The 27,889-nt window shown below is 47.0% G+C and overlaps 1 protein-coding gene across 1 annotated transcript; it reads right to left on the bottom strand.

Moving 5' to 3' along the window:
• Positions 1 to 181: 181 nt before the first annotated feature.
• On the bottom strand, positions 182 to 26,338 carry LOC117192797 (RNA-binding protein 33-like). Its single transcript, XM_033397555.1, has 5 exons — positions 26,244 to 26,338; positions 26,087 to 26,151; positions 3,769 to 4,117; positions 829 to 3,709; positions 182 to 766 (listed from the first exon to the last, which is right to left on the bottom strand). The coding sequence occupies exons 2-5, from the start codon at positions 26,105 to 26,107 to the stop codon at positions 571 to 573; spliced, it is 3,447 nt and encodes a 1,148-aa protein (XP_033253446.1). The 5' UTR covers positions 26,108 to 26,151; positions 26,244 to 26,338; the 3' UTR covers positions 182 to 570.
• Positions 26,339 to 27,889: the final 1,551 nt, after the last annotated feature.

The raw sequence follows: 27,889 nt of genomic DNA, 5'->3' as shown, positions 1-27,889 counted from the left end.
CGTAACAAACTACTTCGAACTGATGTCGTTATCGATAATACCGCGCTTTTCAAATGAATATTGTACCTCTTACGTTTTGTACTTACTGCAGACATGTATTGTATAGACACATATGACATTACGCTTATTAGCGTAATTTGAGTATGATTGTTACTTTTATATAAAATCACACTCATCATATATAAATTTGCATGCGTTCTCTTACAGAAATTTGCAACAAAAATCGCAAAATACTGCATCTGACACGACTACGTTTTTCTTATTTATTTTGATTGTTTTACGTAAATAAACTTAAATTAAGATAATTGTAACATCAGCATAGAATATTTACAAAATGGAAATACTACGAGAGGAATTGGGGATGCAATGCCGTGATCAATGAAGCATGATTCTCTTTTGGTGGAAGATGTGCAACCTGAGGATAGATCAAAGAGAAGAGAAAAGGGGAATGCAAAACTAAGGAAGGGGGGGCTAAAAAAATAAAGCGATATGAAATTGTGGAATTCGCGCACGATGATGTAGAAGAGTAGCTAAATGGCATTTCGTTGTGGACTGCGGTGGCGACTCAATCTATCTGCGACGCAGATGCATCATGGACTCCAGCGAGCTGGGGTCCAAGGTGGCGGCATGCTCCAGATCCTCGCTGCTGGCGTTCTCCTCGGCCACGTTGACGAAGGTGCTGGAGAGCTCCCCGTTCAACCGGTTGATACTGCCCGTGCCGATGTCGTACATGAAGTTCTCCTGATCCGCGGATGAGTCGCTGGATCTGCAAGGAAAACGAAAAACGGGTTAGCTTTGCTCCATCCAGGGGATGGAATAGACATTTACCTGCTCACCAGCAGGACAACGGACTGCAACTCGAGGTCCGTACGCGCCTCCAGCCAACGCTTGAAGTTGTCCTTGGTGGGCTTCTTGACGAGGGTTTTGATGAGATCTCCTCCCAAGATCTTGACCTCCTTCTTGTCCACACTGCGCCCCTCACTGCTCGTCGTCCCCGGCTGGGCCTCGACGGGCGCCAGGACCACTACGCTCACGATCTTCTTGCCCTGTAGCTCCTCGCTGTCTGGAACGGGGAACTGGGCTCCGTTTATCTTCAGTGGCAGGTAGCGGTTGTACTGCTGTCGCTCGGTCAGGTCCACGGGGGTCACCACGGTGGCATCGGTGCGCACGTACTTCTCGCTGACGCTCTGGCCCTGTCCCGCATCATAGCGTACCACCTTTACGTCCAGATTCTGCTTCTGGGGCAAGGAGTTGCTCTGCTTGACGCGATCAATCTGCTTCTCGCTGAGCGCCACCTTGTCCCCATTTGGCTTGACCACGGTGAGCACCTTGTTGGTCTCGGCAATCTGGGCGCCACCGCCGGCTCCATATAAGTGCTGCAGATGCTCGGCGGGAAGGTTCTCCAGCGCAATGTCCCCTTGCTTGTCGTAGTCGAGGATGGAGATGTCGGCGTTGTTAAGGATGCCAGAGGAGAAGAGTTGCTGGCGCAGATCCTCGGGCACTTCGTCGGGCAATTGGAGCAGCGTCTGCGAGGCCTTTCCATTCGGAGAGGAAGCAGATGAGGCAGCTGGCGCGGGAACTGGAACTGAAGCTGAAGCAGCACTTGGCTGTTGTTGCTTTTGCTGTTGATGTTGCTGGTGATGTTGCTGTTGCTGCTGCTGTTGCTGTTGCAATTGTTGTGGCTGTGACTGCTGCTCCTGCTGGTTTCGCTGCTCGAGCTCCTTGAAGACATCTGAGTGGAAGGTGGACACGCTGAAGGGCGAGTGGTCCGTCGAGGGAGCGGTGATCTGGGAGGCAGCCGGCTGCCTGGGCTGCTGGGCAAAGTTTGTGCTGGCCTGGGCCTGCAATGCGGCGGTCTGAGAGTTTACATGGACTACGGGCTCGTTTGCCAATTGGTTGTAGTGGTTGTAGGTCACATAGTTGGCCGATGGGGGCACGGGTGTGACTACCATTACCTTCTTGCCATGCGTGGACTCCGCATAGACGGGAGGCTGGGGCGAAGCCTCGCTGGGAAAGCTGGCGAAGTGAGATTGCTGCAGCTGCTGCTGTTGCTGCTGCTCTTGGATACTCCCTGAGCTAGCGGTTATGTAATGGCCGGAGACAGGCTGTTGGGCCGAGGGTGCGAGATTGGGAGCGGGCACATCGTGGATCACCTCATTACGAGTCCTGCTGTAACTGAATTGCTGCTGCTGCTGCTGCTGCTGCTGCTGCTTCTGCTGCTGCTGAGGATGATGATGATGTTGCTGCTGTGAGGGATTTATGGGATTCTGCACGGTCTCAATGATGTGCTGCCCATACTTGGGTATGGACTTCAACAGCTCTGTCTCCTTGGATGCCTTTATATCAAAGTAGTTGAGGGTGCTCTGAATGTTCTTCTGTTGCTGTTGCTGCTGCGATTGTTGGTGCTGCTGCGGGTAATATTCCGGCACAGGCGTGGGGGAACGCACCACAAACTGTGGCTGCTGCACAAATTGGGGCTGTCGAAGAAACTGGTAAGGCTGTGGCACCTTTTGTTGCTGCTGTGGCTGATAATGTTGCTGCTGCTGCTGCTGGTAGTTTGCGTTGTCCAGTCTTACGGTAAGCGGCAAGGGCTTCACGTGCGTCGTGGGAGCTGGCGTGGGACGGAACTTGATGGGATGATATGGCGCTGGACTCGGGAGCGAGGACAGGTCCTGCGTCTTGGGCGGAATCGTGGGGAAGAATGGCACCTGGACCTGCTTGTTGGGTGGCTTCTGGTACTGCTGCTGCTGGTGTTGCTGACTTTGACTTTGGTGATGCGGCGGATACTGCTGATTGTGATTGATGTAGTATTGCGACTGCTGGACCAGCTTGTTGAAGATCGTCTGGGACGAGGTGGAAGGCAACTGCTGCTGCGTGATGCTTAGGCGCGACTGCTGTGGCTGCTGCAGCTGTTGCTGCTGATGTTGCAGTTGTGACTGCGACTGTTGCAGTTGCTGCTGTGGCGCTGGCTTCTGATAGGAGGGAGGAGGGCCCACCAGAGCGGAGGGTGGTCTGAAATAGTTGCTGCCGTGCTGCGACGGAAGCTGCTGCTGGCTCTGGAAGTGCAGGTTCGACTGCTGGTGGAAGTTGTTTGAGCTGCCTCCACTTCCAAAGAGCAGATTGCCGATGGGTCCGGGGCTCCTGCCAAAACTTCTCTCCCTGCCATAGTCGGCGCGGGTGTTTCCGGAAAAGCCGCTATCTGCCTTGAGGCCACTGGCGCTCACTGGGAGCGGCAGAGCCACCACCTGGCGCTGAATGCTCTCGGCATCGTGCTCCTCCAGAATGTGCCCAGTCTGGTGTTTGTTCTCTGCCCCGAAGGAGACGTGGATTCCGGAGTTGCTGTGGAACTTCTCAGAGTCGGGGTGGATGATGGTGCGCAGGGTTGTGGGTTTCAGCGGTGGCAGAGGGGTCACCGGATACTGGATCATCTCTTCCTCCTCCTCCTCTTCCTCCTCGTTGTCGTCGTTGTTCAATGAGGCTATCGGCGACTCCAGATGCAGCTTGTTGTTCTGGTCCTTCTTGTAATTCACATAGAACACATGGACTTTCTCCTTCTTCTTCTTCTTCTTCCTGGTCACTATCGGCTGGGCAGGCTCCTCGGCAAGTGTCTCATTGGCATCCTTGATAATGATCTCGATTATGGGCTCAGGCGCCTCCAGGTACTGCGGGTATGGCGCATATGCCGGACCGAAGTGTTCGGGATATTGAGCTGTAATTGAGGGATATTCAAAATGATTCTTCTGCTTTTTGCCATGATATTCCACCTACCAATGGCGGTCTGGGGATAATAGCTGGCTGTGTTGTCCACATAGCCGGACCTCCTGCTGGCTACCTCCGGATACAGATAGCCGGCATTGCCAAAGTCGAAGAGCGTCCTCTTGCCGCGGTTCTCGCCAGGATTCACAGGTGCCTTCAGCGCCTTCGATTGCCGCGTGGTGGCAGCTGTGAACGATGGCTTTGCAGACGGCGATGGCTGCTTAGTTGGCTTCTCAGCATCAGCCTTCGGCTTGGACCCGCTCTTTGGCTTTGCTGTCGTGGTGGAAGCAATGGTAGTGGACTTGGCCGTGGTCGTGGAAGCTGCTGCGGCGGCACCAATGGCCAGCAGCGTCAGCGCCAACTGCAAATTGAAAAGAAAGTTTCAACCTATTACTCCTGCTCGCACAAATGACAAAATATTTAATTAAAATTCCGTGAAGCTCAAATTTATCCGCTAGATACATATCTCAATTAGGCAGATGCCACAGCCCTAAAAGCGAAACTAATTCGGAAGGAGACTGTTACGAAATATTTATACAAGCTGTGATGATATTTTTGGAATTCACAAGAGCTCTGTGGAGATAATGTTTTTTATCCCCAATCGGCCGACTAATTATTTCGAATTAAATAAAACTCGGCGCAGAAATAAAATTACGATATGTTCTTTAATGCGTGACATCCAAATTGCAAGTGTGGCTTGCCTGCCCTTTACATTGCCGCTCCGATCGCTAAGCGCAGCTTCGCTCGGCCGACGTCGGTAGGCAGACGCAAAGCGGAGATAGCGAAGAGCGAGCTGGCAGAGAGCGTTTAGCAGGGCAAGCAAGCGCAGAGCTTTAACAAACAAATGAGTGACATAGACATAAGTAACAAACAAAATAAGCGGCTGAGGGCCAAGAATTAGGTGCTATTTGGCAAGCAGCTAATCGGCTGGGTTCTGCTCCGAACATTCTCCCCCCGTTGGAAGGCAAAGGCTTTCAACAGATCCATCCTGAAGGGGCAGAACCGCTATTTTTCCAACGGCCCTCTTGAAAAGGCCTTTTTGAGTGCGGATGACGGCTACTCTGATGGTTCCATCTTTTCCTGGGATGACGCTCTCAATGCGGCCAAGCGGCCACCTTAATGGTGGCAGCGTTTCCTCCTTGATCATGACGAGCGCTCCTAGCTTGATGTTTGGAGACGATGACCGCCACTTGCTCCGCTCCTGAAGAATCGAAAGATACGCCGTGCTCCATTTTCTCCAAAACGCCTGCTTCATTTGACACAGCCGCTGCCATCGACTAAGTAGGTTGACCCGGAGATGCGCCACATCTGGCTCGTCGAATGCAGCTTTCGGGGCTCCATTGAGAAAGTGGTTTGGCGTGAGCACATCTAGATCATCGGGACTTTCTGTAATTGCATAAAGCGGACGGGAATTTAACAAAGCAGAGATTTCACAAGCCAAGGTCTGAATTTCATCAAGAGTAAAAATGTAGGTCCCGACGATGCGATGAAAATGATATTTAGCTGCTTTAACAGCCGCCTCCCACAAACCCCCAAAATGAGGTGAGCGAGGGGGGATGAATTTCCAGTCGATTCCACTAGAAACGCAGAGATGTGACACAGCCGACGTATGAGGATCGCTGAGGAACATTTGCCGAAGCTCCAAAAGCTCATTTTTTGCTCCTACAAAATTTGTAGCGTTGTCTGACCAGATGATTCGAGGTTTGGGACGTAGACTTATAAAACGCCTTAATGCTGCCAGAAAGGATTCTGTAGATAGATCCCGAACGACTTCCAAATGAGTTGCTTTGGTGCTAAAGCATACGAAGACAGCGATGTAACATTTGATAGGAGGCCTGCTTCTGACTTCCGACTTGTGATAAAAGGGTCCGCAAAAATCAACGCCCGTTGTGTGGAATGCTGGATTAGTCCTTACGCGATCCGCAGGCAAGTTTCCCATGATATGTTCCCTCAGCACTGGCTTCAAACGAAAGCATCTAACACATTTGCGAATGATTCCCGCAACATATTTGCGTCCGCCAATAGGCCAGAATTTTTGCCGAAGCAGTCCGAGCAATCCTTGAGCTCCTGCGTGGAGAAACCTTTCGTGAAAGAAGATAATAATAGAGACAGTGACAGGATGTCCCTTAGGAAGCAGGATCGGGTGCTTCGCGTCGTAGTCCAATTCGGCATTTTGGAGGCGGCCTCCAACACAGCAATCCAAAGCTATCCAGAAATGGATTCAGTGAGGCCATCGTGCTTTTTGGGGTAGGGCCTGTTTGCTGGCGAGGGCCCTTATCTCTTCCGAAAATTGTTGCTGCTGTATTGCCCTTATGAGCAAATGCGTACCATTTTTGATGTCGATTACGGTAAGTTGACCCTTCGACCGCGCTATGCCTTTGTCCTTGAGAATGTAGAATCGATATATGTAAGCAAAGACGCGCTGCATGGATCCGAATGAGTTTTGAAATTTGCAATCGTACGATACATCCCTTTCGTTTGAAACAACCAATGCTGCATGACGGCGTTCTGGTACATCGGTCGGCAATTGCAAGCCTGCAGGCCACTCTGAGCTCTCAAGACGCAAGAATGGTGGTCCAGAGATCCAAAGGCTGCTATCCATTAGTTCAGCGGGCGTGGCTCCACGTGATATGATGTCGGCAGGATTCAACTTTGTGGGCACGTGATGCCAAGTCATTCCAGCGGTGAGCTCCTGAATCCGCTGAACTCGATTAGAAACAAATATATTAAAATTCAATGGTGATTCTCGAATCCAGGCAAGGGCTATGGACGAATCCGACCAGCAATGTATTTGGCATGGAGCTGATAATCCCTTAACTATGGTGGACACTAGTTCGGCTAATACGAGGGCAGCGGACAGCTCAAGCTTGGGGATAGTCATACTTTTCAAGGGCGCGACTCTGGATTTAGAGCATAAGAGATGACTTTGCACAATGCCAAGAGCTTCCGAACGCATGTATACACAGGCGCCATATGCTGCTTGGCTCGCATCACAAAACGCGTGCATTTCTAATCTGGCTTGCTGCCGAAGCACGTAACGTGGAAACTTAAAGTTTTTAACCATCGACAACTGCGAAGTCAGCTCAATCCAAGTCGTATGTAGATCCTGGGGCAGGCTTTCGTCCCAATTCAATTTTAGGCTTTCGTTCCATAGCGACTGCATAAATATTTTAGCTTTTGTGATGATGGGAGAGATGAGCCCTAGAGGATCGTAGAACCTAGCTAGTGTAGACAGGACCGAACGCTTCGATGTTGGGCCTGCAGCGGTTCCGACGTGAGCGAAGCTAAACAGAAGATTGTCCGTGGTGGGATCCCAAACTAGACCAAGCGCCTTGGTTACTTCAGTCCCGTCATGAAAGGTAAGGAACTTTTCGCGATCCGCTTCCGATACGCCTTCCAAAGCAGCGGGTTCATTGGAACACCATTTACGTATGGGAAAACATCCTTTCGAAAGTAGCTCCTTTACCTGCTGACGAATTTTGATGACAGAATCAATGCTGTCCCCTCCAGATATGAGATCATCGACATAGAAATCTCTTCGAACAACATCAGCGCCAAGCGGAAAACGCAACTCTTCATCATTTGCCAATTGATGCATAGCACGAATTGCTAAGAAAGCGGCAGGTTTGGTTCCGTAAGTAACAGTCTCCAACTTGAACACCTGAATCTCCTCCTTCGGGTCATTGCGCCATAGGATGCACTGCACGTGCGTATCGGGATGGGAAACGCGTACACAGCGGTACATTTTGCAGATATCGCCACACAAGGCGACTTTAAAAAAGCGGAAACGAAGCAGAGTTATCAGAATTTTAGGTTGGATGGTGGGTCCAGCCATAAGCGCATCATTCAGTGATACTCCAGACGCTGTTTTGGCAGATCCATCGAACACTACGCGTAATTTGGTGGTTGTACTATCCTGCTTGTGGACGCAATGGTGAGGCAAGAAGTACTGCGGGAGGTCTGACTGCCGCGAAGCTGGCGACATGTGTCCTAAATCACGATACTCCTGAAGAAACTCCATATATTTTGCCTTAAGCTGTGCATTTTTTGCTAGCTTCCTCTCCAAATTGAGAAATCTACGTAGCGCCTGCTGATACGATTCTCCTAATTCCTCTAGACTGAATTTGGTTGGCAAACGCACGGAGTAAGCTCCGGACTCTAGGCGAATGCAGTTTGTGACGAAATGCTGTTCGCAATGAACATCTTCCTCCGAAATTGATGAGGGCGAATAATCTCCATCGACTTCCCAAAACCGCCTTACAATATCGCACAAATTAGTCTCGCAAGAGGAGATGACAGGGGGATCTTCAACGGCTGCTAGCGCCGCACGGGCTTTCTCAGAGTTTTTAATACTTCCTGACACTATCCAGCCAAGTTTCGTCTTCTGCAATGTTGGCAATTGGTCTGACAGTCGAATCTGTCCAACGCACATTAATTCGAAAAACAAACCAGCACCTATCAACAGATCGACACGCTGGGGCTTGGCGAAATTAGGATCAGCTAGTTTTAGGTTATTTGGCATTGGCCAATCCTTTGCGTCTAGGCCGAAGTTAGGCTGCATTCCTGTGATTGAGGCAGTGATAATTGCAGAGAGGAAACCGCGATAGCTTTCGTCTTGAGATTGCAGGACGATGTCCACAGCCTTGCTGGATGGTAGAATTGACTCTCCAATACCGGCGATTTTAACGTGAGACGGGTGAGGATTGGCACGTCTCGATGTTATAAAGTTAACCTGAGAAGCGGAATCTAAAATGGCACGACATGGAATAAGCGATCCAAAACGGCCCCTGACATATACGATTGCAGTAGCTAGCAGCACGTTTTGGCTAGGCAGAGATTTTTGACTCGAGGGGGAGGGCTAATATATTTGCTTGCTACTAGGGCACTTGCAGGATCATGCTGGGTCGATTCCGTGCTCGGCGACGGCAACTCAGCGTCAGAGCCCGACTGCATGTGGAGCAGTGTGTGATGCTTGGCTTGGCAATTTCTACATGCCCCTGACTTGCAGCGTTGCAATGAATGGCCTTTGTTGAGGCAGTTTAGACATAAATGGCGCTTCTTCACCTCCTTGTATCGAGAAAAAACAGGGAGATCTATAAATGCCTGGCATCGGGATATGTAGTGATCGGAGGATTTGCAATACTTGCATGTTGAGCTATTATGATCGTTAATGGAGGTGATTAGGGTGCTAGGTTTACTTTCTCCCACCTGCTGGCTAGGAATTGTTACCATAGCCGATCCCAAATTTTCCAGCATCCGACATCTTGCTTCCAAGAATGAGGCCATGCTTGACCACCGAGGCAATCCTGACGTCGGCAAGTTCTCTTCCCATTTCTCCTTGGTCTTGTGGTCCAATTTCGTGCCTATGATGAAGATCAGCAACCCATCGGAAATCTCCTGCGGGGTCGCCAAGGTCTGAAGTGCACGCAAGTGCGAATTGATTTTGTCGCTGAGCGCGCGCAAGCCGATAGCTGAGCCCTTCTCCACCCCTTGCAACCCGAAAATAGCCTTGACGTGTGCCTGAAAATGTAACAGTTTATTATCGAATCGCAACATTAGCAAATTCAACGCCTTGTCGTAATTCTCCTCAGAAAGTTCCAAGGAACGAATCGTATCCAGCGCAGCACCATCTAGACATCCACGAAGATATTGGAATTTTTCGATGATTGGTATACGATGGTCTTTGTGCACCATTGTCGAGAACATCGAGTGGAATTCTGGCCAATCCATGTAGTTCCCCCCGAATCGCGGAAGCTGCAACTCGGGCATTCGAGAACGGCCTATACTATTATAGGCGAACAACGACGAGTTCCCCTCGAGAGTATGCCGAGCCGTTGAATTGGCAACATTTACCGTGCGAGCCGCCATCAACTCCCGCGACAGCCTGGACCTAACCTTGACATAAACATTCGAAAAGTCCAGCCGGGCATCATGGGCTAACTGCAGGAAATCCAGCCTTTCAAGGCTCGTTTGAGCGGCATCGAAATCCGCATTCATTCGCTCGATCTGCTCTAAGCGAGCTTGAAGTTCTGCCTCATCTAACTCGGCAAGCTCTCCCTTGGTGAGAAAGCGATCCATGGCCTTTAGTTGGCGCGCGATGGACTCGGCCTTGTGCTTGTAGAAATCTACATCACTCGGCATTGCTGCGTTCGCGACATTAGTAGGCTCAGGTGCTGCCATGTTGAGGTTTTAAAAGAGTCACTCAGCACGACCGAAAAAGACACCCTGTATACGTATAAACGTGGGAACCGAAAGCAAAGGGATTACAGCTAATGCCTTTAGCTGTGCGGCTGTGCGAGCTGTCCGATTCCGCTTTGTACTCCGCTTGTGTGTATTAGTGAGTTCGCTGCACTGCCTACCGCACTGCACTGACCGAATTGTCGCGACAGAGAAATTAATAGCCAGCAATGCGTGTATGTAGGTGTATGTAAGTGTGTTTTAGCACCGAATTGTGCTTAACCGCCGAAAATTTGCTAGGGCTAGCGAATGTCGATCGCGAATGATTATTAATTGACACTGCAACTCAGAGATCACGTCGGGGTCACCAAATTTTATGTGGAGATAATGTTTTTTATCCCCAATCGGCCGACTAATTATTTCGAATTAAATAAAACTCGGCGCAGAAATAAAATTACGATATGTTCTTTAATGCGTGACATCCAAATTGCAAGTGTGGCTTGCCTGCCCTTTACATTGCCGCTCCGATCGCTAAGCGCAGCTTCGCTCGGCCGACGTCGGTAGGCAGACGCAAAGCGGAGATAGCGAAGAGCGAGCTGGCAGAGAGCGTTTAGCAGGGCAAGCAAGCGCAGAGCTTTAACAAACAAATGAGTGACATAGACATAAGTAACAAACAAAATAAGCGGCTGAGGGCCAAGAATTAGGTGCTATTTGGCAAGCAGCTAATCGGCTGGGTTCTGCTCCGAACAAGCTCCATCAAATTAAAACCACATTCGAGTCTGTTAACTGAAATATCTGAAATATATGTGTTAAGTGAAACGAGGGGGAACGTTGTGAGTTGCTGCGGACACCGCAACTCTACAGTTATACCCGATACTAAGTCAGTATGGCTCTCCTCCGGCAGACGCCGCTAATATTAAACGACACGACAAAGAGTGCGTGCGAAAGAGACAGAAAATCAGTCTGAGCGTGACGTCGGGCGCTGCGTAGCCACTGCAAATTGATTGGTTCCTATTGGCTATAAAAATGATCTGATCTGATCCAGATTCAGCAATCTGATAGATATGGTCGTTATCTATGATTCTGCGTTTTTAGTTTTCTCGAATGTGCAATATTGTGGATGCAACAGATTTTCGTCCTTTGTGTGGGCGGAAGGGGGTGGGGTGAAATTTTGAGATACACGTTTTATAGTAAGATCTAACAGGAGTGCGGATACCAAATTTGGTTACTCTAGCCTTAATAGTCTCTGAGATTTTTGAATATCCCCAGATTTTCGTCCTTTGCGGGGGCGGAAGGGGGTGTGGCGAAATTTTGAAAAAAACTCGTCTCGGTCCGATATATTAGGAGTGTGGATACCAAATTTGGTTGCTCTAGCTTTTGTAGTCTCTGAGATCTAGGCGCTAATGTTTTACTCTAAGCAAAGCCGCCTATGCTACGTGTGTGTTAGAGGAAGACAGGGCGAGAAAAAATGAAATTGTTTTCTTGATGCTGGCTATAATAATAATACGATCCAATTCAGATTCCGCAGTCTTAAAGATATGGTCATTCTCTACAATTCTACGTTTTTGGTTTTCTCATATCTTCAAAATTGTGGATGCCACAGATGTTCGTCCTTTGTGGGGGCGGAAGTGGGCGGGGCGAAGTTTTGAAATATTTTTATAGCAGTGACATATCACAGAAGTCTGGGTCCAAAACATCGTTGCTCTAGCTCTTATAGTCTTTGAGCACTAGGCGCTGAAGGGGACGGACAGACGGACGGACGGACAGACAGACAGGGCTCAATCGACTCGGCTATTGATGCTGATCAAGAATATATACTTTATGGGGTCGGAAACGATTCCTTCTGGACGTTACACACATCCACTTTTACCACAAATCTAATATACCCCAATACTCATTTTGAGTATCGGGTATAAAAACAATAACAAATGGCCTGCTCGTGGAAAATCACAAAAATGCCAACAAACTTTCCTTTTTAAAAAGATATTCCTGCAAACTTGAAAATATTTTAATGGATTTAGCTTGAGAGAACCCGACCAAAAGCAGAGATAAGCAAACACTTTTACCAGCCGCAAAACGTACAGAAGATGGCAGAGTCAATTTGTGAATTGGCCAAAGGAGGCGAATTAAAAACGCAATAAAAGCGAGCATCAGAAATTAGCCCAACAAAGTGGGACTGGATGGATGAATGGATGAATGTGTGTTGTCGTCTTTCCATCTTTGCATTGGGTCAATGTCAAGTGGAGGCTGCGGCTTTTGCTGGGATGGAGATGTGGCTGAGATAGAGTTGTTGACCACAGAAACGACACGCCGACAGCTCGATGGGTTAAAGGCAAGGCTAGACCTCACCTCAAGTGTTCCAGCCTCTTTTGGCGGCTAATTTTTGCCCGATCGCGATATGGTTAATCAGTGAATCAGCCTAGCCGTGTCAGGGCACTGAGTCATCATCAGTCACGGGCTGCCCGGCCTTTCTGGCTTAGCCGTGAAAGTTGCCCTGAAGTGCGGCGACGAATTTCAATTGACCAGACCTGCCTGCAGCCCCAGAGAGCAGCCAGTAGTGAAGCTACGCCCTCGCAAAAATGCCAGAGAGACAGAAGGAAAATGGGGCTTGCCCCATTCTGTTTCACTTGGCCGAGGCTCAGTTTTCTCAACTTTCCAAGCTGCATTTGGCCTGCAGATGTCGGCCACACTGTGTGGGCGCTTGACATTTGATTTGTATCTTTTCATCTATATAATGGGGTACAAGTATATAACACATTTTGATGGCTGAGCCGAAAGTGAAGTGAAAATAATACACACTCAACCGACAATGAGAGTTACCCACATTCACATCCGAATCCAAATCCACCTCTACGGGCACTTCCACATGGTGGGGTCTAACCCAGTTGTCGATTGGCGGTCGCGTATACGCAATCTCACGGTAGTTGCTGTTTTGGCCTTTATCTGTGTTCCTTAGGTCCGTGGATTGGAGCCATGTCAAAACGAAAGCTGTGAGACCGAGTTTTGACAGCTCCTGAGCCAACCTTTGTTGCTGCGACTGGCTTTTGTTTTTTCTATTTCATAGGTATCTTTGGATGTTGTCTCAGCCCGCATTTTGACAACAATAATATCAATAATTAGGTCCAGTCTTACACTCACTTTCCGGATAGACCATGCGTATTTTCGGGGGATTATGCCATAACATAACATTTGTGCGCGACATATGCTAATCGCGGACATTGTCAAACCCACACAAACAGTCCGATTATCCAACAGTGACTTCCTATACAAACTGCCTGCTGTGCAGACAAAGTCACAGCCAAAGCAAAAGATATTACCATACTTGTCCCTCTAACTGACCTACACCTCAAGCCGTTCGATAGTCCCATCCCATCCCCTCCACTCCACTCCACTCGACTCTAGACTAGACGTCGTACAAAGAAAGCCAGCCAGTCACACACTCTGCTGACCACATACAATATACACAATAAGCAAATGTCAAAGATTTGGCAAAACAATGATGCACGGGGGGAAATATGAAACAGTAGAGAAATAATCAAATCAACATGGGCATCGACAGCAGCTGGCGCGAACAGCCGAAAGCAGTTCTTGAAAAGAAAGATGCTAACAATGGGAGAAAGTTTACACAAGTAAGGCAAAAAGCCATCAAAATTCATCTCGAGCCAGAGTCAGAGCCAGAGCCCAAAATTGTTCGAGAGCTGAACCCGAACTCACACATTAACATAACGAAAATGTTTACAGGCCAATAAAGCTGATGTCAGCCGGGGAACTCTCCGGAGTTTTCCTCCATTTGGCCAGAAGAATTATGCAATGCGCCAAACGAAGAAGAAGCCTCCAAATCTTTGGCAAGCATTTAGTGGGCAAGTGTAAATCAAAGCCAGACCCAAAGTAAAGATGTTGTGTAATGGAAATAGCCAAACAAGCCAGTGGCATGGACAACCTGAAGTTGACCGCAGGTCTAATAACTTGTGGCATGTGGCATAAGCCGCCAAGTGGCAGCCACGCGGGGTGCTTGGATGGCTTGGATTGCTTGGTGTCTGTGCTGACGAGCGGCACGTTTTACGGTGGTTTTTTTCAGCTTTTGCTGCTCGTGTTGGCGTTCGCCGATTTGCCAAGTGAAATCTTACAGAGCTCCCACTGCTGCCTCTAGTTGGGGCTGCCGCAGCCGCCGCCGCTGCCGCTGCCACAGTCAAGTTGCAACTGACAAATAGCTGAACAAGTTCTCATGTAAATTGTGTTTATTTTCGGCTGCTTTGTTGTCTAGACACACAGTTACTGCCATTAGCCCCTGGCAATCTCATCTCATGCTCCCGATGATGAGCAGTTAAGATATGAGCCAGTTGATCTGCCATTGTTAGTCCGTCAGCCATGTGAATGCGAGTGGATTGGCAACACCAACACACCAGCATGTGACACCGCACAATTATTCTGGCCAACAACTTGAGAGTCATCTCTGTGTGAACCACCACACCCCCCGCACGAAGGCAGTTAACAGAGTCTCGGTGTCTGCAACCAAGAACTCCGGGACGGCGAACTGTGGCTTGTCTGCTGGCCAATTACGCGAGTGGGCCAGGAACGTCAGTCATCGTCAAATGATGCAAAAAGTTGCAAAAACCTAATGTCCATTCAAATTATGGGGAAGCGTATGCCATTGCTGGGACGGGTCTGAGAACATACGAGCTCGTCCAGCCCTAACTGACATCATTTCCCATAGTGAGAGAGGCGGAGAGGCGAAACCGAAGCGGATGTAAATAATGCGTCACTTTCTCGTTCGTTTTCTCGCCAAATTGCCGACAATCTGGTAAATCCTTATAATTAAATCCCAGGCCCTGGTTGCATAAGAGGCGGCTGACACTGCGACTGAGACACTGAGACTGTCCAAATGGAATAACTGTAGCGCGACCAGCAGGAATGAAGAAAGGAAGTGAGTGCTCGGATCGGGGTGTAGAAAATGTGAGACTTGAGAAAACAAACGAAAGACTCAAGCGACAAACGTGGCATGCGAGCCAAAATGGTGTAAAAAACGGCATGTGCGAAAATAAAGCATTTATCGTTTTTATACCCGATACTCAAAATGAGTATTGGGGTATATTAGATTTGTGGTAAAAGTGGATGTGTGTAACGTCCAGAAGGAATCGTTTCCGACCCCATAAAGTATATATATTCTTGATCAGCATCAAAAGCCGAGTCGATTGAGCCCTGTCTGTCTGTCCGTCTGTCCGTCTGTCCGTCTGTCCGTCCGTCCGTCCGTCTGTCCGTCCCCTTCAGCGCCTAGTGCTCAAAGACTATAAAAGCTAGAGCAACGATGTTTTGGATCCAGACTTCTGTGATATGTCACTGCTACAAAAATATTTCAAAACTTCGCCCCGCCCACTTCCGCCCCCACAAAGGACGAAAAACTGTGGAATCCACATATTTAAAGATACGATAAAACCAAAAACGCAGAATCGTAGAGGATGACTATATGTTCTAGAGTGTAAAATCTCAACCGGATCGTAAAATTATTATAGCCAGAATCAAGAAAACAATTTCATTCTTTCTCGCCCTGTCTCTCTCTAACACACACGTAGCATAGGCGGCTTTGCTTAGAGTAAAACATTAGCGCCTAGATCTCAGAGACTACAAAAGCTAGAGCAACCAAATTTGGTATCCACACTCCTAATATATCGGACCGAGACGAGTTTGTTTCAAAATTTCGCCACACCCCCTTCCGCCCCCGCAAAGGACGAAAATCTGGGGATATTCAAAAATCTCAGAGACTATTAAGGCTAGAGTAACCAAATTTGGTATCCGCACTCCTGTTAGATCTTACTATAAAACGAGTATCTCAAAATTTCGCCCCACCCCCTTCCGCCCACACAAAGGACGAAAATCTGTTGCATCCACAATATTGCACATTCGAGAAAACTAAAAACGCAGAATCATAGATAATGACCATATCTATCAGATTGCTGAATCTGGATCAGATCAGATCATTTTTATAGCCAATAGGAACAAATCAATTTGCAGTGGCTACGCAGAGCCCGACGTCACGCTCAGACTGATTTTCTGTCTCTCTCGCACGCACTCTTTGTCGTGTCGTTTAATATTAGCGGCGTCTGCCGGAGGAGAGCCATACTGACTTAGTATCGGGTATAACCGTGGAGTTGCGGTGTCCGCAGCAACTCACAACGTTCCCCCTCGTTATGCCCGATACTCAAAATGAGTATTGGGGTATATTAGATTTGTGGTAAAAGTGGATGTGTGTAACGTCCAGAAGGAATCGTTTCCGACCCCATAAAGCATATATATTCTTGATCAGCATCAATAGCCGAGTCGATTGAGCCCTGTCTGTCTGTCCGTCTGTCCGTCCGTCCGTCTGTCCGTCCCCTTCAGCGCCTAGTGCTCAAAGACTATAAGAGCTAGAGCAACGATGTTTTGGATCAAGACTTCTGTGATATGTCACTGCTACAAAAATATTTCAAAACTTCGCCCCGCCCACTTCCGCCCCCACAAAGGACGAAAATCTGTGGCATCCACATTTTTAAAGATACGATAAAACCAAAAACGCAGAATCGTAGAGGATGACTATATGTTTAAGAATGTAAGATCTCAACCAGATCGTATAATTATTATAGCCAGAATCAAGAAAACAATTTCATTCTTTCTCGCTCTGTCTCTCTCTAACACACAGGTTTCATGGTCGGTTTTGCCAATTGCAAAATATGAGTTCAAGGATCTCAGAACCTATAAGAGCCAGAGCAACCAAATTTGGTATCCACACTCCTGTGATATCGGACCTTGACCGTTTCGTATCCAAATTTCGCCACTCCCCCTTCCGCCCCCGCAAAGGACGAAAAACTGGGGCATCCACAAATCTCAGAGACTATTAAGGCTAGAGTAACCAAATTTGGTATCCGCACTTCTGTTAGATCTCACTATAAAACGTATATCTCAGAATTTCGCCCCACCCCCTTCCGCCCCCACAAAGGAGGAAAATCTGTTGCATCCACAATATTGCACATTTGAGAAAACTAAAAACGCAGAATCATAGATAATGACCATATCTATCAGATTGCTTAATCTGGACCAGATCAGATAATTTTTATAGCCAAAAGGAACAAATCAATTTGCACTGGCTTCGCAGCGCCCGACGTCACGCTCAGACTGATTTTCTGTCTCTCTCGCACGCACTCTTTGTCGTGTCGTTTAACATTAGCTGCGTCTGCCGGAGGAGAGCCATACTGACTTAGTATCGGGTATAACTGTAGAGTTGCGGTCACGGCAGCAACTCACAACGTTCCCCCTCGTGCGAGAAAAAATGAAATTGTTTTCTTGATTCTGGCTATAATAATTATACGATCTGGTTCAGATTTTCACTCTAGAAGATATAGTCATCTTCTACGATTCTGCGTTTTTAGTTTTCTCGTATTGTCGAAATTGTGGATGCCACAGATTTTCGCCCTTTGTGGGGGCGGAAGTGGGCGGGGCAAGGTTTTGAAATATTCTTGTAGCAGTGACATATCACAGAAGTGTGGATCCAAAACATCGTTGCTCTCGCTCTTATAGTCTTTGATTACTAGGCGCTGAAGGGGACGGACAGACGGACGGACGGACAGACGGACAGACAGACATGGCTCAATCGACTCGGCTATTGATGCTGATCAAGAATATATATACTTTATGGGGTCGGAAACGATTCCTTTTGGACGTTACACACATCCACTTTTACCACAAATCTAATATACCCCAATACTCAATTTGAGTATCGGGTATAACAAACTTGGTCGCCGCTGATAGCCATCCGGAACCGCACTATTATCAAAGACTATACAATACCAAGATGTCGCATGAGGAACAAATGCTTTTGATACCCGATACTCAAAATGAGTATTGGGGTATATTAGATTTGTGGTAAAAGTGGATGTGTGTAACGTCCAGAAGGAATCGTTTCCGACCCCATAAAGTATATATATTCTTGATCAGCATCAATAGCCGAGTCGATTGAGCCATGTCTGTCTGTCCGTCTGTCCGTCCGTCCGTCCGTTCGTCTGTCCGTCTGTCCGTCCCCTTCAGCGACTAGTGCTCAAAGACTATAAGAGCTAGAGCAACGATGTTTTGGATCCAGACTTCTGTGATATGGGCGAAAAATACGATATACGATAATACCAAAAACGCAGAATCGTAGAAGATGACTATATCTTCTTGAGTGCAGAATCTGAACCAGATCGTAAAATTATTATAGCCAGAATCAAGAAAACAATTTCATTCTTTCTCGCCCTGTCTCTCTCTAACACACACGTAGCATAGGCGGCTTTGCTTAGAGTAAAACATTAGCGCCTAGATCTCAGAGACTACAAAAGCTAGAGCAACCAAATTTGGTATCCACACTCCTAATATATCGGACCGAGACGAGTTTGTTTCAAAATTTCGCCACACCCCCTTCCGCCCCCGCAAAGGACGAAAATCTGGGGATATTCAAAAATCTCAGAGACTATTAAGGCTAGAGTAACCAAATTTGGTATCCGCACTCCTGTTAGATCTTACTATAAAACGAGTATCTCAAAATTTCGCCCCACCCCCTTCCGCCCACACAAAGGACGAAAATCTGTTGAATCCACAATATTGCACATTCGAGAAAACTAAAAACGCAGAATCATAGATAATGACCATATCTATCAGATTGCTGAATCTGGATCAGATCAGATCATTTTTATAGCCAATAGGAACAAATCAATTTGCAGTGGCTACGCAGAGCCCGACGTCACGCTCAGACTGATTTTCTGTCTCTCTCGCACGCACTCTTTGTCGTGTCGTTTAATATTAGCGGCGTCTGCCGGAGGAGAGCCATACTGACTTAGTATCGGGTATAACCGTGGAGTTGCGGTGTCCGCAGCAACTCACAACGTTCCCCCTCGTTATACCCGATACTCAAAATGAGTATTGGGGTATATTAGATTTGTGGTAAAAGTGGATGTGTGTAACGTCCAGAAGGAATCGTTTCCGACCCCATAAAGCATATATATTCTTGATCAGCATCAATAGCCGAGTCGATTGAGCCCTGTCTGTCTGTCCGTCTGTCCGTCTGTCCGTCCGTCCGTCTGTCCGTCCCCTTCAGCGCCTAGTGCTCAAAGACTATAAGAGCTAGAGCAACGATGTGGTATCCACACTCCTGTGATATCGGACCTTGACCGTTTCGTATCCAAATTTCGCCACACCCCCTTCCGCCCCCGCAAAGGACGAAAAACTGGGGCATCCACAAATCTCAGAGACTATTAAGGCTAGAGTAACCAAATTTGGTATCCGCACTTCTGTTAGATCTCACTATAAAACGTATATCTCAGAATTTCGCCCCACCCCCTTCCGCCCCCACAAAGGAGGAAAATCTGTTGCATCCACAATATTGCACATTTGAGAAAACTAAAAACGCAGAATCATAGATAATGACCATATCTATCAGATTGCTTAATCTGGACCAGATCAGATAATTTTTATAGCCAAAAGGAACAAATCAATTTGCTCTTTCATCGCAGCGCCCGACGTCACGCTCAGACTGATTTTCTGTCTCTCTCGCACGCACTCTTTGTCGTGTCGTTTAACATTAGCTGCGTCTGCCGGAGGAGAGCCATACTGACTTAGTATCGGGTATAACTGTAGAGTTGCGGTCACGGCAGCAACTCACAACGTTCCCCCTCGTGCGAGAAAAAATGAAATTGTTTTCTTGATTCTGGCTATAATAATTATACGATCTGGTTCAGATTTCGCACTCTAGAAGATATAGTCATCTTCTACGATTCTGCGTTTTTAGTTTTCTCGTATTGTCGAAATTGTGGATGCCACAGATTTTCGCCCTTTGTGTGGGCGGAAGTGGGCGGGGCAAGGTTTTGAAATATTCTTGTAGCAGTGACATATCACAGAAGTGTGGATCCAAAACATCGTTGCTCTCGCTCTTATAGTCTTTGATTACTAGGCGCTGAAGGGGACGGACAGACGGACAGACGGACGGACGGACAGACGGACAGACAGACATGGCTCAATCGACTCTGCTATTGATGCTGATCAAGAATATATATACTTTATGGGGTCGGAAACGATTCCTTTTGGACGTTACACACATCCACTTTTACCACAAATCTAATATACCCCAATACTCAATTTGAGTATCGGGTATAACAAACTTGGTCGCCGCTGATAGCCATCCGGAACCGCACTATTATCAAAGACTATACAATATCAAGATGTCGTATGAGGAACAAATGCTTTTGATACCCGATACTCAAAATGAGTATTGGGGTATATTAGATTTGTGGTAAAAGTGGATGTGTGTAACGTCCAGAAGGAATCGTTTCCGACCCCATAAAGTATATATATTCTTGATCAGCATCAATAGCCGAGTCGATTGAGCCATGTCTGTCTGTCCGTCTGTCCGTCCGTCCGTCCGTTCGTCTGTCCGTCTGTCCGTCCCCTTCAGCGCCTAGTGCTCAAAGACTATAAGAGCTAGAGCAACGATGTTTTGGATCCAGACTTCTGTGATATGGGCGAAAAATACGATATACGATAAAACCAAAAACGCAGAATCGTAGAAGATGACTATATCTTCTAGAGTGCAAAATCTGAACCAGATCGTATAATTATTATAGCCAGAATCAAGAAAACAATTTCATTTTTTCTCGCCCTGACTCTCTCTAACACACACGTAGCATAGGCGGCTTTGCTTAGAGTAAAACATTAGCGCCTAGATCTCAGAGACTATAAAAGCTAGAGCAACCAAATTTGGTATCCACACTCCTAATATATCGGACCGAGACGAGTTTGTTTCAAAATTTCGCACCACCCCCTTCCGCCCCCACAAAGGACGAAAATCTGTTGCATAGGATACGAGAAAACTAAAAACGCAGAATCATAGATAATGATCATATATATCAGATTGCTGAATCTGGATCAGATCAGATCATTTTTATAGCCAAAAGGAACAAATCAATTTGCACTGGCTACGCAGCACCCGACGTCACGCTCAGACTGATTTTCTGTCTCTCTCGCACGCACTCCTTGTCGTGTCGTTTAATATTAGCGGCGTCTGCCGGAGGAGAGCCATACTAACTTAGTATCGGGTATAACTGTAGAGTTGCGGTCTCCGCAGCAACTCACAACTTTCCCCCTCGTTCAATTTTCGTTTGACCAAAGACTATACAATACCAAGATGTCGAACAAATGCTTTTTATACCCGATACTCAAAATGAGTATTGGGGTATATTAGATTTGTGGTAAAAGTGAATGTGTGTAACGTCCAGAAGGAATCATTTCCGACCCCATAAAGTATATATATTCTTGATCAGCATCAATAGCCGAGTCGATTGAGCCCTGTCTGTCTGTCCGTCTGTCCGTCCGTCCGTCTGTCCGTCCCCTTCAGCGCCTAGTGCTCAAAGACTATAAGAGCTAGAGCAACGATGTTTTGGATCCAGACTTCTGTGATATGTCACTGCTACAAAAATATTTCAAAACATCGCCCCGCCCACTTCCGCCCCCACAAAGGACGAAAATCTGTGGCATCCACAATTTTAAAGATATGAGAAAACCAAAAACGTAGAATTGTAGAGAATGACCATATCTTTAAGACTGCGGAATCTGAATTGGATCGTATTATTATTATAGCCAGCATCAAGAAAACAATTTCATTTTTTCTCGCCCTGTCTCTCTCTAACACACACGTAGCATAGGCGGCTTTGCTTAGAGTAAAACATTAGCACCTAGATCTCAGAGACTATAAAAGCTAGAGCAACCAAATTTGGTATCCACACTCCTAATATATCGGACCGAGACGAGTTTGTTTCAAAATTTCGCACCACCCCCTTCCGCCCCCACAAAGGACGAAAATCTGTTGCATCCACAATATTGAGGATACGAGAAAACTAAAAACGCAGAATCATAGATAATGATCATATATATCAGATTGCTGAATCTGGATCAGATCAGATCATTTTTATAGCCAAAAGGAACAAATCAATTTGCACTGGCTACGCAGCACCCGACGTCACGCTCAGACTGATTTTCTGTCTCTCTCGCACGCACTCCTTGTCGTGTCGTTTAATATTAGCGGCGTCTGCCGGAGGAGAGCCATACTGACTTAGTATCGGGTATAACTGTAGAGTTGCGGTCTCCGCAGCAACTCACAACTTTCCCCCTCGTTCAATTTTCGTTTGACCAAAGACTATACAATACCAAGATGTCGAACAAATGCTTTTTATACCCGATACTCAAAATGAGTATTGGGGTATATTAGATTTGTGGTAAAAGTGAATGTGTGTAACGTCCAGAAGGAATCATTTCCGACCCCATAAAGTATATATATTCTTGATCAGCATCAATAGCCGAGTCGATTGAGCCATGTCTGTCTGTCCGTCTGTCCGTCCGTCCGTCCGTTCGTCTGTCCGTCTGTCCGTCCCCTTCAGCGACTAGTGCTCAAAGACTATAAGAGCTAGAGCAACGATGTTTTGGATCCAGACTTCTGTGATATGTCACTGCTACAAAAATATTTCAAAACTTCGCCCCGCCCACTTCCGCCCCCACAAAGGACGAAAATCTGTGGCATCCACAATTTTAAAGATATGAGAAAACCAAAAACGTAGAATTGTAGAGAATGACCATATCTTTAAGACTGCGGAATCTGAATTGGATCGTATTATTATTATAGCCAGCATCAAGAAAACAATTTCATTTTTTCTCGCCCTGTCTCTCTCTAACACACACGTAGCATAGGCGGCTTTGCTTAGAGTAAAACATTAGCGCCTAGATCTCAGAGACTACAAAAGCTAGAGCAACCAAATTTGGTATCCACACTCCTAATATATCGGACCGAGACGAGTTTGTTTCAAAATTTCGCCACACCCCCTTCCGCCCCCGCAAAGGACGAAAATCTGGGGATATTCAAAAATCTCAGAGACTTTTAAGGCTAGAGTAACCAAATTTGGTATCCGCACTCCTGTTAGATCTTACTATAAAACGTGTATCTCAAAATTTCACCCCACCCCCTTCCACCCACACAAAGGACGAAAGTCTGTTGCATCCACAATATTGCACATTCGAGAAAACTAAAAACGCAGAATCATAGATAATGACCATATCTATCAGATTGCTGAATCTGGATCAGATCAGATCATTTTTATAGCCAATAGGAATAAATCATGTTGCAGTGGCTACGCAGAGCCCGACGTCACGCTCAGACTGATTTTCTGTCTCTCTCGCACGCACTCTTTGTCGTGTCGTTTAATATGAGCGGCGTCTGCCGGAGGAGAGCCATACTGACTTAGTATCGGGTATAACTGTAGAGTTGCGGTGTCCCCAGCAACTCACAACGTTCCCCCTCGTTCAATTTTCGTTTGACGCTTCATGGTACGGGCGCGCGGGGCTAGTACTTCAATTCTCTTTTACGCTACATTCGCCACCGAAGTGCTACTCGGCTTCGTCAATGCCTCTGTCAGCACGAGCTCGAGCCAACCCAGAAATATGCTTGTAGTTGTGTATATGTGTGTATGTCCTAGGTCGGCACGGCCATAAACCGGTTTCGCCCGCAGCATATACGGCTTTTAGCTTCACACACAAGCGCACTGAAAGCATGTCAGTGGCTGCGTGCCGAAACCGTAGGGCAGCGTGGTCGCTGATGTCTTTGGCGCGGCACAGTGCGGACTCAGCCAAAATAGTCAAAAAATTGTATGAGTGCTTTAGATAAATTTAATGTACGCATCTAATAGAGAAATTTCCAATCGAATTTTCAAGATAGTTTTAGTTTAGGAGATATAAGCACTCAAAGTTTAACATTTTTTCAGTGTGCAAATATTTATTGACTAACTAACTAATTTAGCAAGCTGAGACGGCCAAAGGTCCCACTGTGCCGCTCCAAAGACATCGGCGATCCGCGACCACCGCTTCGACGGTGCTGTTGCCGAACAGACGAAACCGATGGGCAGCGTGGTCGCGAAGTACAGGCGAAAAGGGAATTGAAACCCCGCGCGCTCCCTCGGGCCTTTTGGGTCCTAATGTTAGGACCCGCCATATTACAGCTTTTTGGTCGCTCATTCGACATCTTGGTATTGTATAGTCTTTGCTATTATGCAATGCTCTCTCCCTCTCTCTCTCGCTCCCTCTTCCTCGGCGAATGCCAAAAAAGAAAGAAGCCGTATAATTATAAGCCGCAAACAAGCTGGGGCCCACAAATTAGTAGACAACCTAATCGACATCCGAGCAATTTCGGATCATCAGTTTCATGTGCAGCCCGAAACTGCAGCTCAGGTCAGATTCGAGTCCAAGATGCTGGTTACTTGAGTAACATTTAATTAAAATAAATATCTCCGCATCATCCATCCAACCAACCACCGAGTTGTGGATAGTATTGTAATTACGCTACGAACAGAAAATTGTCTGCGGTCGAAAACCGCATTCCAAAATATATGAATTTCGTGTGTCTCCTCGCGGAGGTAGCTCTAACTCCATCGCGGTACAGGTACATTCACATTTGTCCAGCTAAAAACTGGCTAGTAGCAGCTCGTCTTCAATTGCAAAAGTTTTTCCTTTTATTTATAACCATTTTTGCCGCTGAATTTCGGCTGGACCGTCCAGGCCGGCCAGCAGCAAGCGCATCTTTCGATTTCAATACTCGTAATGGAAATAATTGAGCTGCAGTGGGAAGTGAAGAAGAGAAGTGAAAGGTGAATTCCTCCTCCGTTTCGGGACGGATCTGGTAGGGCTGCATCTGGGGCCGAAGCTGCAGATTAGCTGCACTTGTCGTCGCAGTTGAAACGAAACTTTCTGCTGACAATCTAGATACATACATAGTAATAATCGAATCGGAGACAGAGCCAAAATAATGCCAATCAACTTTCTACACTCCAAGCGGCAGGCAACAAAGGGTCGGTTTGCACGCGTGCAGCATATTAAAATATGCTCAGCCTCGGCCTATTTGGGGGCACTGGAGAGTGGAGATGGGGCCCAGGGGCAGCAGCAGGTGCTGAGGTGTGCGGTGTCGTGAGCATAGCCATAGCCACGCTACAGCCATACTCATAGCATTAGCCCCCAGCCAGACAGCACAGAAAGTCAAGCGGTTCTTCCCCTTCTTCGCCTTTTGTCCGCGCAAACATCGAGCAATGACAATCAGCATTTTCCTTTCTATGCGACTGAAAATTAGCCATGAAACGGTTTTCAACACAACTGAAATAATGTTTATCTGGGCCAGCTTTTGACATTTATCTCTTTTCAGTCCGAATTGAAATAGTTCGATAAATGAAGCGCCTTACAAGACGTTTTTGTAAAGGTTACAAGCACACGTACACACTTGCACATGTGATGGACTCAATGGCAGCCGCAAATGATCATCATGGAGGATTTTCCGGCTGCAAAAGTCTAGAGTCATCTTTGGATGCCTCTGCCTTTGCCTTTGGCTTTGCACAACCAATGGAGATGGAGATTGAAGCCAAATCTGATGGTCGTTCGGCGCCTCAATTTTGAAAGGCAGACGAACGTGCAGAGACAGAGGCAGAGATCAAGATGGAAAGGAGGACAGTTGGAGCTCTCATGTTGGTCTTGCTGATGATGCAGATGAAGATGTTTAATGAGTTCGGCCAGCTGCCACACTAGGTTCTACCCGTGCAGCTCGTACTGCTGATTGCATGCAACACGACGTTGCAGAGAAACGATTGGCCAAGCGATAGGTAGAGAATTCAGGGAATATCTCCGATCAGAGCCAGTGGCAGCGCTAACAAGTGCAAGGGAAACAATGAGACACCTCAGGCGGGGCACACACCTTCCGCCACATGCCGAGCCATTCGGCTAAGAGATCCACTAGATAGGCCAACATTTCTTCGCGTAACAAGAGCCAAGTTGAAGTCTGGAGGCAAGAGTGCTGATTGCTGACTGCTGAGTGTTGAGGCAGCCGGAAGGCAATTTACACTTGGCTTACTCCGGCCTCCCTCCCCCTTCCCCCGGCTCGCCACCATGCAAGTGGCGATCATTGTCAATGTCAATGATGGGGAATGCCTCCTCGGGGGGGCTTAGGGCAGGTCGCACGCCCGTAGGGGTCAAGCAAGCGTTGACACCTCTCCAAGTGGTTGTTGTTGCATAAATTCCCATTTAATTGTGAGGTAAGTTTCTGAGTTGTTTTGTTTTTGGTCCGGACCCGACTTACCAGAAATGGCAGAATTCTCATCGCGGCAGGATGAAACCTAATTCCTAATCCGAATGAGGCAGCAGCTGAAAATTAAAATCGTCTCGATAAGCACAGGGAAAACACGCTGATTGGAGTTAAGACTGGAAGTATATCTCCAGACTGGCACTGCACCCACTTTATTGGTATATCCTTGTGGCTATATTTCAGGATACACGCACAAGCACAAAGAGACACGCGCGGAGCAATTGAGGAAATTGCAACCAGGCCGAGTCGCTGCCGAATTGTAACTGAAACTTGAAGTCGACGGCGGCTCGCAACTTGGCCAAAACGAAGACGAAGCAACCGCCAGAGAGAGAGAGAGAGAGAGAGAGAGAGAGAGAGAGAGAGAGAGAGAGAGAGAGAGACAGAGAAAGAGAGAGAAACGGAGACAGAGAGAGCAGAGACACTGCTGAAGAAGATACTCTTGCCATGCTCCCCACGAGGTGAGTTTGATACTCTGACGACCTGAAGATTCCAATACCGGACTCAAGCATTCTCAATCAAAGCATCGAAAGTGAATCTGGATGCCAACGGCTCATTTCAGCCTTACTTTCAATGGCAACTGCTTCAGCCTCCAATCTACTCCAATCCGATCCACTGGAATGGAGTGGAGGAAACGAAACGAAACGAAACCGAAAGAAATGAAAGAGAGTAGCCCCGAACTGAAGCTGGAATTGTGCCGCCAGACAGTTAACCGAATCTACAACAATGCCCTGGTCAATGTGTGTTAAAAACGCCGGCAAAATGCCCGACAAACAAGCCCAAAGTGGGCACATTAACGCTAAGAGAGCCACGCCAAAAATACATGCAGTCCGCCAAAAAGAAGAAAAACAATACATCAACACAGAAACACAATCGAAGACATAATGAGCAGATTGTGCAGATTTCGGTGGCTCTGGGTTTGTTTATAGCTCCCTGGGTTACAAGCAATTTGGCAAGCCTGTCCAAGAAGTGAAAGGAAGTGAATAAAGAGAGCCGACCCAATGGGCGTTGGCCTGGGAAAACGTTCATATTGAAATATTTAACATTAAATATATAGTACAGGGAATATTTAATGTTATATAAATGTACTGTAAGGCTTAGAAATATACAATAACACGGACCACTCTCCTGGCCTGCTTATAAGAATGTGGAAACATACTAGAATCTTTGTTGATCCCACAACTCAGAAGTTGCGTGGAATCTTACTGGTAACATGAATGTACCAACAGTTTATTATCCTTTATTTCCGTTTTTGTGGCACAATATTTCAACATATAATGCCACTCAGTTTTGATATCCAACACCGAGTGTAAATCATGTGTTTTCAAAAATAAAAGACTTGTTTGAATAGAAACGATCCAGTAGAGATTCTCTTTCTTTATAGTAGTCGTCCAGCCGATGAGTTGATCGGCTTCATCTCAATTGTTTGCGTATTGAAATAATATTTACTCCGAACAAATATTGAACAATGTTAATCTGGGGTGGCTGTGTAGGCACAGCCAGCCATAAGCTGTAAATTAGCCACGCACTGGCACTTGCGCACACTCCATCCAAAGTCGTTGCGGCCAAATCGAGTATACGCAGCGTGGAGCGAAACATTTTTGTAGCTAGTGTTGCAGCTGGAGATGAGCTGGTCTCCCTCCAGAGCTGGTCATGGCCAGACAATTTGCAGTAATGGTTGTCGATGGTAACGTAACAACTTTCGCTGAAACGTCATTCCCAACAGCAGCAGCAGCAGCAGAGAGCCAAATGGCAAAAGGCAGGCCAAGAGATAAAGCCACGATATCAGCACGAGATGAT

The sequence above is a fragment of the Drosophila miranda genome (assembly GCF_003369915.1).
Source record: "Drosophila miranda strain MSH22 chromosome Y unlocalized genomic scaffold, D.miranda_PacBio2.1 Contig_Y2_pilon, whole genome shotgun sequence".
Taxonomy (NCBI): domain Eukaryota; kingdom Metazoa; phylum Arthropoda; class Insecta; order Diptera; family Drosophilidae; genus Drosophila; species Drosophila miranda.
Note: the sequence above shows the minus strand (reverse complement) of the source record. Positions and strands in the feature narration are given on the sequence as shown.